General features: G+C 40.4%; 1 protein-coding gene across 5 annotated transcripts in view; it reads left to right on the top strand.

The window, feature by feature from the left end:
• The window catches only part of CCDC171 (coiled-coil domain containing 171), a 204,713-nt gene that overhangs the window by 24,128 nt on the left and 165,114 nt on the right, over positions 1-15,471 (top strand). For 3 of the 5 annotated variants that reach the window (XM_045021612.1, XM_045021613.1, XM_045021614.1), the window contains 2 exons: positions 605-736; positions 10,101-10,247. In XM_045021612.1, the coding sequence (XP_044877547.1) occupies positions 605-736; positions 10,101-10,247 (279 nt within the window). The remainder of the gene's footprint in view (positions 1-604; positions 737-10,100; positions 10,248-15,471) is intronic. The other 2 variants (XM_045021616.1, XM_045021617.1) reach the window with 1 other exon arrangement.

Below are 15,471 nucleotides of genomic sequence, written 5' to 3'. Positions count from 1 at the left end.
CCAAATTACATAAAACTGATGTATCGACATATTAGATCCTTTCCCCTCAAATGTTGTTGTTTATATTTGAATACATAAATGTTCTTTATGCTTTTAAGGAATGGAGCCACAGGGGTTCTTGTGAAGTGAAGAAGTGACTGTCAACAAACATGACATAGCCAGAGAGAAAAAGAGCAGATCACTCCTTTAAAGCCCATCTTTGTGTGTTTAGACAAGAGGGGAAAATGTTGGATATTCCCATTTTCCTCTTTTATTTCTCCCTTTTAGACTTCACATTTAACTGAGAACAGGTGCGCATGGTTTCTTCCAATCCAATCAACTCCATTCCTGAGCTAGCAGTAGGGGGCTCTGAGAAGTAACATGAAGCATTCTTGGTCTTGAGTAGCATGGATGCTAAATTCCAATCCTTGCAAGACACTAGTCATGGAAGTGAATTTTTAAATATACTTTCAGCCAAGGTCTATATGTCTGTAAGGCTAGACAGCAAGGATTAAATGGTTCTTTGAGGCACAGTAGATTTGATATTATTATATGTAACACTTTTAAATAGGATTTTTTAACTTTTTATGAGTTTTAATAATAAAACAAGACTATCTACATCAAGGAGACTCTGGAGCATCACAAGGAGCAGAGGGATATGATGGAATTGCAAATCAGAGAGACAGCAGTAAAGGAGTTCAGGTTTCAGTTAGAGCAGTGTGAAGCAGAAAGAAGAGAGTTCCAGTTTATGTTGCAGGTATTTTAGTTATAGTAAAGCACTAACTAAAAAAAATGCCTATTATGTACATAGTATAAGCCAAGCTTAATACCATCACTTAATTTATTTTATTAATAAGGAGATCATTTAATAGCTGTCAAGGCTTTAGTTAATTTTAAAAATCTTGTGAATGTAGTAATTTTGAAAGGTGGTGGCCTGTTTGATCCCTGGAGATTGAAGTCCACGATTTGTCCACAGATCAGGTAAGAATGGGCAGCAGTACCTTTCTTCTGTGCAGGAGAAAGTCCACAGATCCAGTACAGTGGGTCTTCCCCTTTAAAGGAAGAAAATTAATTTTTCATCTCCATTTGAACCCAGGCCATTCTTCTGAGACTGTCAACAAGCATGCTGGTTGTGTAATTGACTTTGAAGTGGACATTGTCTCTGACCACTACAATTAGTTTTGCATAGGTCACTGAAGAGCCATCAGATAAATCTTGGTCACTACTCACCTGAGCTGAATACAGATCGGTTAAGCTAGTGGTGAGAAGTTCAGTCATATCACTAAATCACTGGTCCCCCAAACATTCAGACCCCTATTTTTGAGGCTTTAGTTATAACAACAGTGATATTTAGTTACACATTATATTATGCATTTAACAAATGTCTGCAGTGTCCCGATGGAACAATTACTATGTCCCTATTTGTATCAGAAGATGTATTAAGAAGTGTTCTGATTCAACAAGTAGGAGGACTACAAAGCCAGTCTGAGTAGTTACATTAGACAAATGCTGGATGAAATGCCCCATAATGAAACTTTATTTACTCTACCTCTCTAACTTTATTAAAAATGCTGAATCTTCTTCTGTGTAACTTTAGAACATGGTTATTGACCCATACCACTCTTTGTAAATAAGTCCAGAAGTATTTGAGGAGTGGGTTTTTTTTGTTTGTTTTAATTTACCTAACCCCCCCCAAACTTTTAACTAAATGGTTTAAATTTAGACCCTGGGTCAGATTTTTGCTGTGACTTCAGGAGCAATGTACAGGGGATGGAACAGGGAGAATCACTACCCATATTTTGATTCCCAGAACTACCTTTACTTTCTGTTTGAAGGAAGGACCTAGAAATGATGCTGTGCTGCTAAAATGATGATGAGCAGAAATCAAGTAATATGCTGGTGCTGTGTGCAGTGTATGTGGGTCTTTCCTGGGTAGCATTCATTTCTTTTTTCTACCTCTGAAGGTCCTGTATAGAGGTTATCCATAAGTTACATAAAACTTTTTGGGGGATTTTCAGGACCCACCCAGCTGTCCCTTGTAAAACTGTCTAATACTGAACACACACAATTAAGGACCCACCTACCCCTTAATGTGTTATGTAATTTATGGATAGCCCCTTAGTCGTAGTAGTGGTAGTAGTAGTAGCAGTAATAATAGCAGTAGGAGCATGGACACTAGTCATCCTGTTGGTATCCAGGAAGTGGGCGGGCAAAGCCCGCCCACTGCGAAAGAACCTCCCCCCAGCGTAAGGGGAGGATCCACACACTAGTCATGGATCAGGACCTGTGATGGGGTGTTCGTTAACCCCTTCTACTCTTGTATGGGGTAAATAGAGGCCTCATGAGCCTTCCACACTCTGTCCCATAAGAGAGCAGTGGAAGTGAGTCCTCCAAGCAGCCTAGAGAGGCTGTGCAGGAAGCAGCCAATAGGAAAGAGGCTGTACAGAGCAGCCAATCAGGGCCCAGTGGGCTAGTACAAAAGGAGCTGCAGGGTAGAGCAAGGGTCTGTTGCAGCTGGGAGCCCAAGGAGTGAGGATTGTGTTCTTGGTAACCTGCAGCAAGGATAGCACCTTGGACAGAGCAGTTGCTGGCAGGGACCTGGGGACCTGGCCGGCTGCTGGGACTTGCTAGCTTGAAAGTCCTGAGGAAAGGGTGAAGGAGGTGCTGCTGCTGTGGGAAGGTGGCTAGGGAATTGAAGCAGCATTGAAGGAAGTTAAGGAGACTCAGCAGGAGGCTGCTATCTACAGGCTCCCTGCATTGGGACCTGGAGTAGTGGGCGGGCCTGAGTCCCCTCCATTAGCCATGGGGGAAGTCTCTAGAATAATTGACTGAAACCTGGAAGGGAAAATATAGATGATGATTTGCCTGAGGGCTGAGTCATAAAGAGGATGCAGCAGTACTTGAATTGAGGCAGGTCTGCAGGTGTAGATGATGATGGGAGAGGCACTACCAGGAGAGGGCAAACTGGCTGGCAGAGCTAATCCCTGTGACAGCCACCAGGAAGTGCCGCCATGGTGAGTGGACCCTGTGATAAGACCCTGTTAGGCTAGATGCTGTACAAACACAGAACAAAATGGTCCATGCCCCAAAGAGCTTACAAGTTCAATATGAGACAAGAGACAACATTTGAAGACAGACAGATTGGTGAGTACAAGAAGACGATGAAATTATATTTGTCAGCATAGAGGCAGTGGTATTGGTGCACCAGTGGCCCAACTGTTATGATTTTTGTAGGCATCATGGCAAAGGAGAGTTTTAAGGAGGAGTTTTAAAAAAGATGATGCCCAGGTTATGGACCTGAATGGCTGGCAGGATTGCGGTGTTGTCCACAGTGATTGAGAAAGGAAGATCAAGGCAGATGGGGAGGAACCTCCACAGGATATGCAGAAGGAATAATTAGAGAGATGAAAGAGAACCAGGACAGGTCAGAGTTATGGAAGTGAAGACAGGACAAGATTTCAAGAGGAGCATGGTTGACTATGCCAAAGGGGTTGACAGGTCAAGAAGGATGAGGATGGAGTACTGGTTCTGAGCTTTGTGTAGGAAAAAAGGTCATCAGAGACTATGGTAAGAGCAGTTAGTCAAGTGCAAGGAGTAGAAATCTGATTGGAGAAGGTCTAAGATGGAATTGGAGGAGAAGAACTCTAAACATGCCATCTATAATCCAATTATAGGGATATGGTGGAATAAAGATATGGGGCTGGTTGGGAAGGGTCCACCATATTAAATGTACAGAGGTCAAGGAGGTAGGGTTGTTAATCAGCTGGAGTAAAGATGATAGCTCCGCATTCCTAGAATAGCCCTGAGCTTCAGTGTCTTTACCCAGTAGCACCAGCAGGCTCCTTTCCTCACAGGGTGGCTGTGTTCTCTCCATATTACTCCACTACTTTGATTTGAATCTGCATTTTCCCTCATGGGCTTTCTATTCTTCCTAAGATACCATGTAAATATGGATTTTATTAAATATATACTGTCTCTGTTACTAGTTGATAGTAATTATCTGTGGTTTAGTTTTATAGCCAGATTTGACAAGGAGTAAAAAAATCAGCAAGCAGCCACAATCATGGAAGTTGACCTCAGAAGTGTGCCAGTCTCTCTGACACTGAGCACTTGCAGCTACATTTAAAATACTGATCTCTAGTTGTGTTCACAGTTATATTTGGGTGTGAATTGTTGAGGTTGAGGTTCCTTTTAAAAATGTGGGCCTTAATCTGTATATTGAAAGCTAGAGGCACAATGTACTGCATAAACTCTTGAAGACAGGCTTGGAGTTAATGTCCATAACAGGATACAGAAATGAATCCCGCTTAAACTATTGAAGTGTGTCTCTAGGAGACAGAGGGAGAATAATCTGCTTTCTAACATACTGCAGTGTGGCTCTCCCTAGTGTACTTGGAATGCTGGCTGGTTTACAACTAAGCATAAATTCAGTAATAAGTGCAATAGCATCACCTTGTGGTTAACCTAGAAAATACTTTCCCAGTGAGTACTATAGGGTTTTTTGTGTAAGCATGCCTGCACCTTCTACATAGTTAAATTATTGTTGTACCTTTTGAGTATACATGCTACCGTTACTCATTTAAGAGTTGATTCTGCAAGGTGTGGAGCCCTCCTGTGAGCTACTGAGAGCCCTGAACTCCCACTAACTTCAATGGGAACTTGCAGGATAGCTCAGTAACCTTCAGGATCAAGTCCATAATGTGTGAATAAAAAAGTCAACTGTATTTATGGCTCTTGCACTATAGAATATTCTTAAAATAACATTGTAATTGAACTTTTCATCAAACTTCCCTCCTCCTTAGTGTTCTCTGTACTATATTGTGAATATAAGGGATGTTTGTTCAAAGGGAGCAATATCACTATATATCTTCCCCACAGTGGAGATAATACTATATCTATTAGTTTATGCACAGCTAATATAGACGCAGCACAAGTTGAGAGATCAGTTTTCCTCCATTTCTCATAATTATCACCTGTTCCAAAAAACATCTCCTAACATACTGATAAACATGCAGTTGCTAACTTCAGTGTCACAAGAGTAGAAAATAGGATTTTAGCTCAAACTTTCTCTAGTGTAGTGTTTTGGATTATTTTTAGCAGTGCCATAATGCCTTGTCCCAATTGCTCATATTTTTGCACATGCATTTTACACTAATGGTCATCTTTCCAGGGGACACTAATGAAACCATGGCATGCTGCCTATGAATAACCTAACTGAAAGAGAGACTAAACTAATTTTTGATTGTTAGTAGCTCACTACATTTGGTGGATCTCAATCTTTTAGGTCATGATAAAATTTTTGTAGTTTTGTTACATTCTTGTGGCTCAATTTTTTGACTGAGGTTTCTAAAACACTCAGTTGGAACTGGTTTCAGGAAATCCATTTTAAGCTTTAACAAAGGGCTTGTGTTTCCTCAACCATTGCACATGGGTAAGGTCTTGTCAGTTTCACTTTCTGCTAAAGGCTTGTGTAAATAGTTCTCTCTCTCCCACTCCCCACTTTGGAAATGCTCTATAATTAGTAATTTCTAGCTATAAGTGTACATGACACAGCAGTAGTAGCAGAATTTGAACACCAAGTGCATATCTCTCTGGTAACTTTTTTTTGTTTTTACTAAGTGTCTCTTCTGTTGGTGTTGAATCGGAGTAAATGGACAGGAGGGTTTATTGCGTCGGTGCTGTTTTCTGCACAGAAAACCATTTTGACAAATTGTGTCTCCAAAGATCCTCTATCTAAATCACTGGATTTATGTCTTGCTTCTGATACTAGTTATGGAAAAGCTTAGAGCTGCCCTCCAAACCACAGCTATTCTTTCTGGCACTTTTGGGAGCTCCTGCTTAGCTATGTGCAAGGGATATTGGGGGCTCATTACTTGGATGGTCTTTTTTTTTTTTTTTTTTTTTATCATTAGTGGGTTCTATAGATGTAACTCCACAGAACTGCTGAGTGTCTGCAGCTAGATTAATAATAATCCCAGTGGTAGTTTAGTGTGGTAGTGCATTCACCATACATGGAAATTTAAACAATGGCAGCTTGGTTAATTTATAGTACTATAAACTTTAATTATTTATAGTTCACCTAGACTGTTTTGTAAAATAGTTCAATCAGTTTCTAAACAGAAAACTATTCCGACTCAGAATCTCCAGAAACCTGAATTATTTACAACCTGTGGAGACAATATTTATAAACAGTTGAATCAGTTTCCAGTAGAAATATATGTATTTTTTTCCTTTCCAATCTCATCAGCTGGGATTTGGAAACACACTACATACAGTTCACTTAGGAAATGATTTCAAATTTCAGATAAACTCTTATCTTGTTCTTTATTAACTATATAAATGAATATCCCAGAGTAGACAGACATTTTACAATTTTTCTAGCTGTACCTAGGCAGTATATTTGCTCAGTATGATCCACTTGTTGCTGCCTTAAAATGCCATTTAAAAAAGTCTGCCTCTAGACTATGGGTGAAATTCTGTCTCTTGCTCCAAGCTTATCTTGGCATAGGAGGAAAGAAGATTAAAAGGTACCATCAGGAAGCTGGTTACAGCTCCCTGAGTCTCAGGTTGCCTCAACTCAGATGCACAATAGCATAGAGCAGCTAGCTAGGGGCCCTAAAGAGGGAAGAGCCCCTTCACCTGTGTCATTACCCCCTGCTCACTTCCCCTAACCATACCCGGCTAAGCTGGAGGGGAGAGGAGACTGACTTAGGAGCGACTCTGCAAGCTTTACACATTTTGAGAATTCCCCTCTACCTGGGAGACTGGATTTGGCTTAGAATGTGCGTAAAAGATGTGTGCATGATACAGTGTTAGAAATATGTGTGTGTTTTTCATTTGATTTAAACTTATTCCCTAATCTTACCTAGTTTGGTATAACCTTTGTTCAATCTCTGTAATGATAATAAAGTGGTTATCAGAAGAACAAATATATAGCAGATTTTGGGGACACTGAAGCAATATTTAGGAAGAATCATCTTGTTTCTTGACCAATTTGGAAACAGTTGGAAATAAAGAAATTGAGCAAGAGAATAAATTCTTCAATTTAGCCTCTTTTGTAAAAGGACAAACTGTTTGTTAAACCTTGATGAAGTTAACTTGATTGCACATTTGCTGCTTGAAATATTTGAAGTCTGTTTTGAGACAGAAGGATAGATATACAGAATGAATACGGCAAATTATGCAGCTATTTTAGTACAGTTATTCTCACCTTTTGCTAGCTCATGACCCCATATCCACAGTATCCATCTTAAATTTTGCTTTTTTTCTGAGGGAGTGAGGGGAGCAGAAAAGACCCAAAATACTACTTCCCTATTCTTATTGGTTTGTCTTGGTTTTTGTAAAAAGAACAGGAATACTTGTGGCACCTTAGAGACTAACAAATTTATTTGAGCATAAGCTTTCGTGGGCTACAGCCCACTTCATTGGTTTTTGTGTTACAGTATCACAAGTATTCAACATATTTGTACATTTGTCTCATGCTGTATTGTGATACATATTTTGTGATTTTTTTTTTCCATAAAACATGCTCACTTCAACTTTTCTGGCTCCCTTTTATCCCCACTCCGACTTTGCAGCATCTCTTTCCACCCACCCACCCAGACAGACAGCCAAGTTTCTCACACTCCTATCTAGGGTGATACTTGAGCGTAAGGAAAAGGTGGTCCTGAGGCCTAAAAAGGAGCCGCAACTCTGGATACTGGGCGGAGAGAGGAGCCGAAAGGAGGCAACTCTCTCTAGGTGTTGAGTGAGCCCTGTTGGCTGAAGAGTTCTGTGTGCTGAAGTGGAGGTCAAACTCCCTGTATCAGTGGAGAAGCGGATGGCAGGGGTGGGAGAGTAAAGGCTTGGGGAGTTAGTGCAGCAGCTCAGCACTAATAGGCAGAAAACCAATTTTATCTTCTTTCTAAAGATTGATTCTGACCCTGACCCCTCCTTGACCCATCTTGAGCTTATGACATAGCCGTTGAGAAACAGGGATGTAGCGAAAACAACACCAATTAACAGCTACTAAGCACAGTTTTAAATATTCTGAACTTGCAGCTGAATTGTTGTCAAGCAAACTAGCTAATCAGTCCTCTTCTCACAGAGGAGCTATATGCGTTTGTTACAAAATGCCTTTAGAAATTAATGAAGGAAAAAGCTTTATATAGGACAGTTGAATTACAGCAATAATCACACACAGAGGTTACTTTAGCTGAAGTAACAAAGCAGTGTGCTGTGCACACTTTCAAATCTAATGTGCAATAATCAGTTTTCTAAATTGATTGTAATATGCAATAGTCATTTACCTTTATAATAACTCGCAGATCTGAAACTGTTCTCCAGAGAATCTAAAATCGCACAACAGTTTTGGTTTTAGGTTTTTTAATACAAACTTGGGTCTTGAATTGTGCTCTGCACCCATGTTGTGGGGCAGGAGAAAATGGTAGAAGGCAAAGTAGTATTTACACTGCACACTCCCTGACATTCTGCAGAAAAAGGGTTTAAAGTGTGAGTCTACTTTGAAGAGTCACTTTGTTTAAAAAAAAAGGGGGGGGGGAGGGGTACCTTCTTACCCCATACATCTGCATTGCTTGACTTTAGTGACAAAATAAACTTTTGCTGCTCTTCACTCTGTTAGCCCGACAGAGGCAAGACAACTACAGGAGACTAAGCTGGAGTCTGTGCCTTTTTATTTATCATAAACCAAATTATTTATTAGATTTCAATCAGTTTTACTTGTACTAACCTGTGAAGAGGTGCACAGGAATAAATGAGGAAATAATTTTGCCCTCAGAATCTTTTGTCATTGGTGGTATGTGAGAAGGAAAGAGCCCAGTCTGACTTTCAGATCTCAGAGTCAGTTTTCAGGGCCTGAAGTTAGGAAAAAAAACAAAACAAAAACCAGTTCAGGGCAACTGCATTTATATTCCCCCTCTATGATCCAGCAAGGGCACCCACACCAGGCTTCTGGTTCTTCTGGCAATCATCCCCAACCCCCTTGAGTGGAGATGTTTCATTCCATTTAGACCAGGATACTTCCAGGCTGCACAGGGTCCTGACTATACTGTAATATCTCATCAAGAGACTCTGCCTAAGCAGGCCTGCTTACTTTCTCTTCAGAGACTAATAACTAAGTAAGGTACCAGACAGCACCTCCTGTGCAAGCCTTTTTTATTCAGAAGGTAAAAAACACTACAGAGAAAACGTATTAAAAACTGTAAGAGAATCTATGTGCATGCTAATAAGCATACCAGAGATCACCTCAACCCTAACATGGGCTCTGGCCGGAGCAATCCTTCAGAACCCCCACCCCAAAGGGTTTTCTTGCGGTTCCAAATTCATCAGAGCTTCAGCTCAGAACAAGCACAAAATTTAATCCATCATTTATATAGTCCAGGGATCTTTGATCTGGAATTTCCAGTAGTAGGTAATAGTAGACAATGGGTCTCTTCCCCAGGGTTTAGCTTCTCCCAACTACCTCCTAGGAAACCCACTTCACATATATTGTGAAATAGTTATTTGAAATTCTTAACATTTACATTAGTCACATCCCTAGAAAAGTTACAAACAATCTACAATAATACATTGCTTTTTTTAATGCAATGAGACCAAAGGTATTCAACCTAATTCAGTAAAGTTTATCTTCCATAAGGTTTGTCCAGGATATTGTCAGTCTGTCCCGCCCTTTTTACTTGTAAACTGAGCAAATTTGAGCTTCAGACAGTGAAAGATAAACATGGAACCTTTTACAGTAACTTTTCGGAATAGAACCACACTTTAACTTATAGCTGGTATTCTATAGGAGCCCCTCCATTGGAGTCTACCTTGGTGACGTGCTGAATTAGCCCATATTTCAGGTGCCCTGTCCGTGCCTTTCTCTAACTAGCACCACTTTTTGGACAGTGGTGACCATTTCCAGATCCCCAGGTTGATTGGGGTGTTGTGGCAGCTTGCATCATTGGTATCTTTTATCCTCTGCTTCAGGTGGACTTCTTGCCATTGGGGGGCCTATACAGAGACTCCCGCTGGCAGAACCTGGAAACAAATGTATCCATCAGTCTTTACCTCCTATGGTACTTCTCTTTGTTGACTATGCTTACTGAAATAAAGTATTGTAGTAAAATGCACATTGTTTTCAGGAACGGAACAATGCACTGCAGAATATGCATAAGAAAATACAAGATCTGGAATTGGAACATAATGACTGCACTGACATTCTCCGGCGACAGGCCAGTGAACTTGAATACAGTACTGAACGAGAGGAGAGACTTAAAAAAGATCTTGAGGTAAATACTTTTCATCTGTTCAGATTCAGTGGTTTTGTGTGTGTGTTTTCTCCATTTAATGAGATTACATTAATCCTGGAATTCTATACAGGGGCAATTTCTCAAGTTAATGTTATATCTTTTTGAATAACTTGTGAATTGTTCATGCTTGACTTTCATTTAAGATGGAACATGACCTGTCTGTTTTGTAACTTATTGAAAAGCCCAGTAAACCAACACAACTAACTTGTTGTTTAGTCAGAGTCTAGTCTGCTGTGGGACTGGAACACTGGATGGAAAAGGGCTCGAAGGGGTAGTGTAAGGAATGAGCTCAGTGCACTGAATAATAAATAATCATCTATTTTGGTATTATTTTAAGAAAAGCATGCAAATGTTATTCACCCACTGATGGCTCTAACTCACACAGTATCTTGCTGAACCTTATCATCATTATATTCGCAGAAATCATGGGCTGTTGAACAATATCTATAACGTGTTGAATGGGAGGGGCGGTAAGAGTTTCCAGTGGATGTGACAGACTGCTTCCCCTTACTGAGTTCCCTAACCAGTGAAGTGCCAACTGTGCCAGATGGCTCCATGGAGGTGAAGGCCTCAGGGCTTTTGCTGGCTTGGATGGTAGAGGAGCAGCATCAGTGGTTCTGTACAGGGCTGGCTCCAGGGTTTTTGCAGCCCCAAGCGATGGGGGGGAGGAAGAGGGGGAGAAGCTGTGATCGCAATCGGCGGCAGCTCCACCGTGCAGTTTTCTTATTCGGCGGCAATTCAGCAGTCGGTCCTTCCCTCCGAGAGGGACCGAGGGACCCGCCACCAAAGAGCCTGACGTGCCTCCCCTTCCCCTTGGCTGCCCCAAGCACCTGCTTGCTGGGCTGGTGCCTGGAGCCGGCCCTGGTTCTGTAGGACTCTGACTTGGACAAAGGCAGCAGTGTTTCTCTTCCTCTTTTCCCCGCCCCCCACCTCTTCAAGCCAGCAAGTGCCCCAATCCTGTATCTCCTTCACCAAGCAATTAACTAAAAGGTCTACAAGCCCATCAGTCTCTTCCTATGTACAAACTAACAAAAATAGCACCCTACTCCTGCCTGATCAGATATCAGTGTTCCAGCATTCAGGATAGAATACTTGCTTTATTGTGCCTGCTGGACGTCCTGCCCTCTTATATGGAGTGGCGTTGTCTTATCCATCATTAGTAAAATGAAAGGGATCCTGCTATGTAGCCAGAAGTGAAGCGGAGACCTCTGAAGAAAGAAATCAGAGGTAAATTTACATTACAGCTTAGAAGATCAACATAGGCTATTATATGTATTATAATAAAAGTATAGCAGGAGCTGGGTAGTGATACTGATATTTTGGTTGTTTCTATTATAAAAGTTTCTTGTGACTTCTTCTAGAGACACTGTAACACCATCATTGTTTGCAGCAAGTATTTGAAATTCATAAAGGAGAAGTGCCTTTTCTTTGTCCCATGAAATTCCATTCCAGTTTGGCTGTGATAAAAGCTTTTGAAAATTGCTACCTCCCTTCTGTCATCAGTGTTGTCAGCAAAATTTTGGTAGCATACAGCATGCACGTATTAAGTTGTTCTAATTAGGGCTGTCAAACAATTAAAAAAATTAATAGCAATTAATCATGAGATTAAAACAGGTTATTAATTGCACTGTTAAACAATAATAGAATACCATTTATTTAAATATATTTGGATGTTTTCTACATTTTCAGTTATATTGATTTCAATTATAACACAGAATACAAAGTGTACAATGCTCCTTTATATTATTTTCTATTACAAATATTTGCACTGTAAAAAGGAAATAGTATTTTTCAGTTCACCTCATACAAGTACTGCAGTGCAATCTCTTTATTGTGAAAATGCAACTTACAAATGTAGATTTTTTTATTACATAATTGCACTCAAAAATCAAACAATGTAAAACTTTAGAGCCTACAAGTCCACTCAATCCTATTTCTTGTTCAGCCAATCGCTAAGATAAACAAATTTGTTAAAATTTACGGGAGATAATGCTGCCCGCTTCTTATTTACAGTGTCACTGGAAAGTGAGAACAGCTTCCATGCTGAGGACGTGTTCTGCTCAATAACAGTCCAAAGCAGTGCGGATTCACACATGTTTATTTTCATTGTATCAGTCAGATGCCACCACCATCAGAAGACTGATTTTCTGATTTTGGGGGGGATGGGGTGGGGGTGGGGTGGAGGGGTTCAGGTTCTGTAGTTTCCGAATTGGAATGTTGGTCTTTTAAGACTTCTGACAGAATGTTCCACGCCACATGCATCTCAGATTTTTGGAAGGCACTTCAGATTCTTTAACCTTGGGTCAAGTGCTGAAGCTATCTTTAGAAATCTCATACTCATACTTTCTTTGCATTTTGTCAGATCTGCAATGAAAGTGTTCTTAAATCGAACAACATATGTTGGGTCATCATCCAAGAATGCCATAACATAATATATATGGCAGAATGCAGATAAAACCACGGAGCAGGAGATATACAATTCTCCTTCAGGGAGTTCAGTTACAAATTTAATTAATGCGTTATTTATTTAACAAGCATCATCAGCATGGAACCATGTCCTCTGGAATAGTGGCTGAAGCATGAAAGGATATATGAATGTTTAGCATATCTGGCACGTAAATACCTTGCAACACCGACTACAAAAGTGCCATGTGAATGCCTGATTTCACTTTCAGGTGACATTGTAAATAAGAAGCAAGCAGCAGTATCTCCTATAAAAGTAAATCTTGTTCATCTTAGCAACTGGTTGAACAAGAAGTAGGACTGAATGGACTTGTAGGTGCTAAAGTTTTACATTGTTTTGGTTTTGAGTGCAGTTATGTAATAAAAAAAATCTACATTTGTAAATTGCACTTTCATGATAGAGATTGCACTATAGTACTTGTATGAGGTGAATTGAAAAATACTATTAGAAAATAATGGCGCATTGTATACTTTGTATTCTGTGTTATAATTGAAATTAATATAATTGAAATGTAAAAAAAATCCACAAATATTTTATAATAAATTTAAATTAGTATTTTATTATTGTTTAACAGTGTGATTAAAATTGCGATTAATTTTTTTAATTGAGTTAATTTGTTTTGAATTAATCGCTTGAGCTAACTGCAATTAATTGACAGCCCTAACTCTAATCTAAGGCTGGACCAAGGCCACTATCAAAGCAGCATCAGCATCCCTCGCTGCACTGGAAATGCCCTCCCACTTTTTACTGGCCATAAGGGTGAACAAGGGGTTGGGGGAGAGTGGGTGGAGAAGAGCAAGTGGGGGACCAGATGTTCAGAGGAGGGGACGGTGCGATGGTGGGGCCTCAGGAAAGGGGCGGTGCAGGTGGATGGGACCTCTGTTCGGGCACCAGTGGCCCCCACACATACTTGGAGGAAGCTTCCGCCGCTCCTGCCTCAAAACCCCCAACTAACCCTGTAGGCACCTAAAATCCCACCTCTTGGCTTGTACACTTCCATCTAAGTTCTGATGCCTAGATGCCCTGCTCTCGCCTAAGCCCTAGAGGGATCCTCAAACTAGGTGTTAGTCTGCCTATCTCACCTGTTAACTTGGGCATCTCCTCCGCTTAGCTTGCTGGCTTCTGTGAATCCCATTCTTAGGATCCTAACTTTCCCCATGCATTGTATAGAGAGCCTGGGTGCCTAACGCAGGGCTGTGGATACCACTAGGCAACAGGGTGCCTGGATGTTAGGTGTCGGAATGCTGAGTTGAAGTTCCTATTTTGGATCTAGCCCTAAGAGCTTGTCTACACACAGTTTCTGTATTGCTTTAACTATGTTAGTTTGAAAACCCTAAATGTATGGGAATAAGCTATACCAGTATAGGCACCTTTATACTGGTAAACTGCATCCACACTGGGAGCTGTACTAGTTAATGTATTTTGGTTTAAAAAGAAATCACTCTCTAAACCAAAATAGTTACATTGGTACATAAACTGTGGATCTTAGGGTCTGCTCTATCTACATGAACATATCCCTGTACCCTTGTGGAGCCCCCATTGACTTCAGTGCTGCAAGCAGAGATCTGCTGGTGCATAGCTCATAGCTGGATTAAAACCTAAGTGGAAGCAATAGAGCCAGAAAAGGGGGAAATCATTCTTGGTTTCTACATATTACTTTAACTAATCTGTTGCTTCTCCATCTGTATTCAGTGATTCTACATTCCATAGAAGTTACTGTGATTTTTTTTTCTCCAGTAAGTGAATTATGGTATCTCTGAATGAATTAAACAAGCGGGAATAGGTTGTTCATAAAAGCGAGAGCAATTATTTACTTATAGCTCTCTTTGTAATTTGCAATGTTGTTGAAGGAAATGCTAGAAATAAAGAAAAGTATCTCACTTTAATGAGCATTTGGCAAATTGTATATTTGAGGGAAAAGGGCCTGATTATGGCAGTAGCTTTTAAAACTGCTTTTATATAGTGGGTTAAAATGTAAATAAGAGAGACTTTCAACCTATTTCTATTTTATTATTTTTGGAATGCAGTGAGGACTTTTTTTTTGTTTTTTTTTTGGATTGCATATGAGTGTTCCTTTAGTGCCCTCTGCTGGATATGTGGCAGACAGTCAGTTAGAAAATAGCAAGCATAATCTAACAGACAGCTTTGCAATTATTTTTGTAGTTTGTTTGAAAAACTTTTTTTTTCCTGTTTGTGGTATACATTTGTGCTTTAATGATTCATTTTTCATTGAAAATGATTGATAGATTACATTGAGTTTACTGTGTTTTATCAATTTGTTATATTCTCATAGACTTTAAGGTCAGAAGGGGCCATCGTAATCATCTAGTCTGACTTCCTGCACATTGCAGACCAGAGAATCTCACCCACCCACTCCTGTAATAGACCCCTAACCTCTGGCTGAGTTACGGAAGTCCTCAAATCATGATTTAAAGACTTTTTAAGTTACAGAGAATTCACAATTTACATTAGTTTAAACCTGCAAGTGACCCATGCCCCATGCTGCAGAGGAAGGCGAACCTCTCCTCTCCACAGCGTCTCTGCCAATCTGACCAGAGGAAAATTCCTTCCTGACCCCAGATATGGCGATCAGTTAGACCCTAAGCACATGGGCAAGACCCACCAGGCAGATACGTAGGAAAATTCTCTGTAGTAACTCAGAGCCCTCCCCATCTAGTGTCCCGTCTCTGTCCGTTGGGGATTTTTGCTACTGGTAGTCGCCGATGGGCCACATGCCAT

Source organism: Mauremys mutica, chromosome 6 (genome assembly GCF_020497125.1).
Source record: "Mauremys mutica isolate MM-2020 ecotype Southern chromosome 6, ASM2049712v1, whole genome shotgun sequence".
Classification (NCBI taxonomy): domain Eukaryota; kingdom Metazoa; phylum Chordata; order Testudines; family Geoemydidae; genus Mauremys; species Mauremys mutica.
Note: the sequence above shows the minus strand (reverse complement) of the source record. Positions and strands in the feature narration are given on the sequence as shown.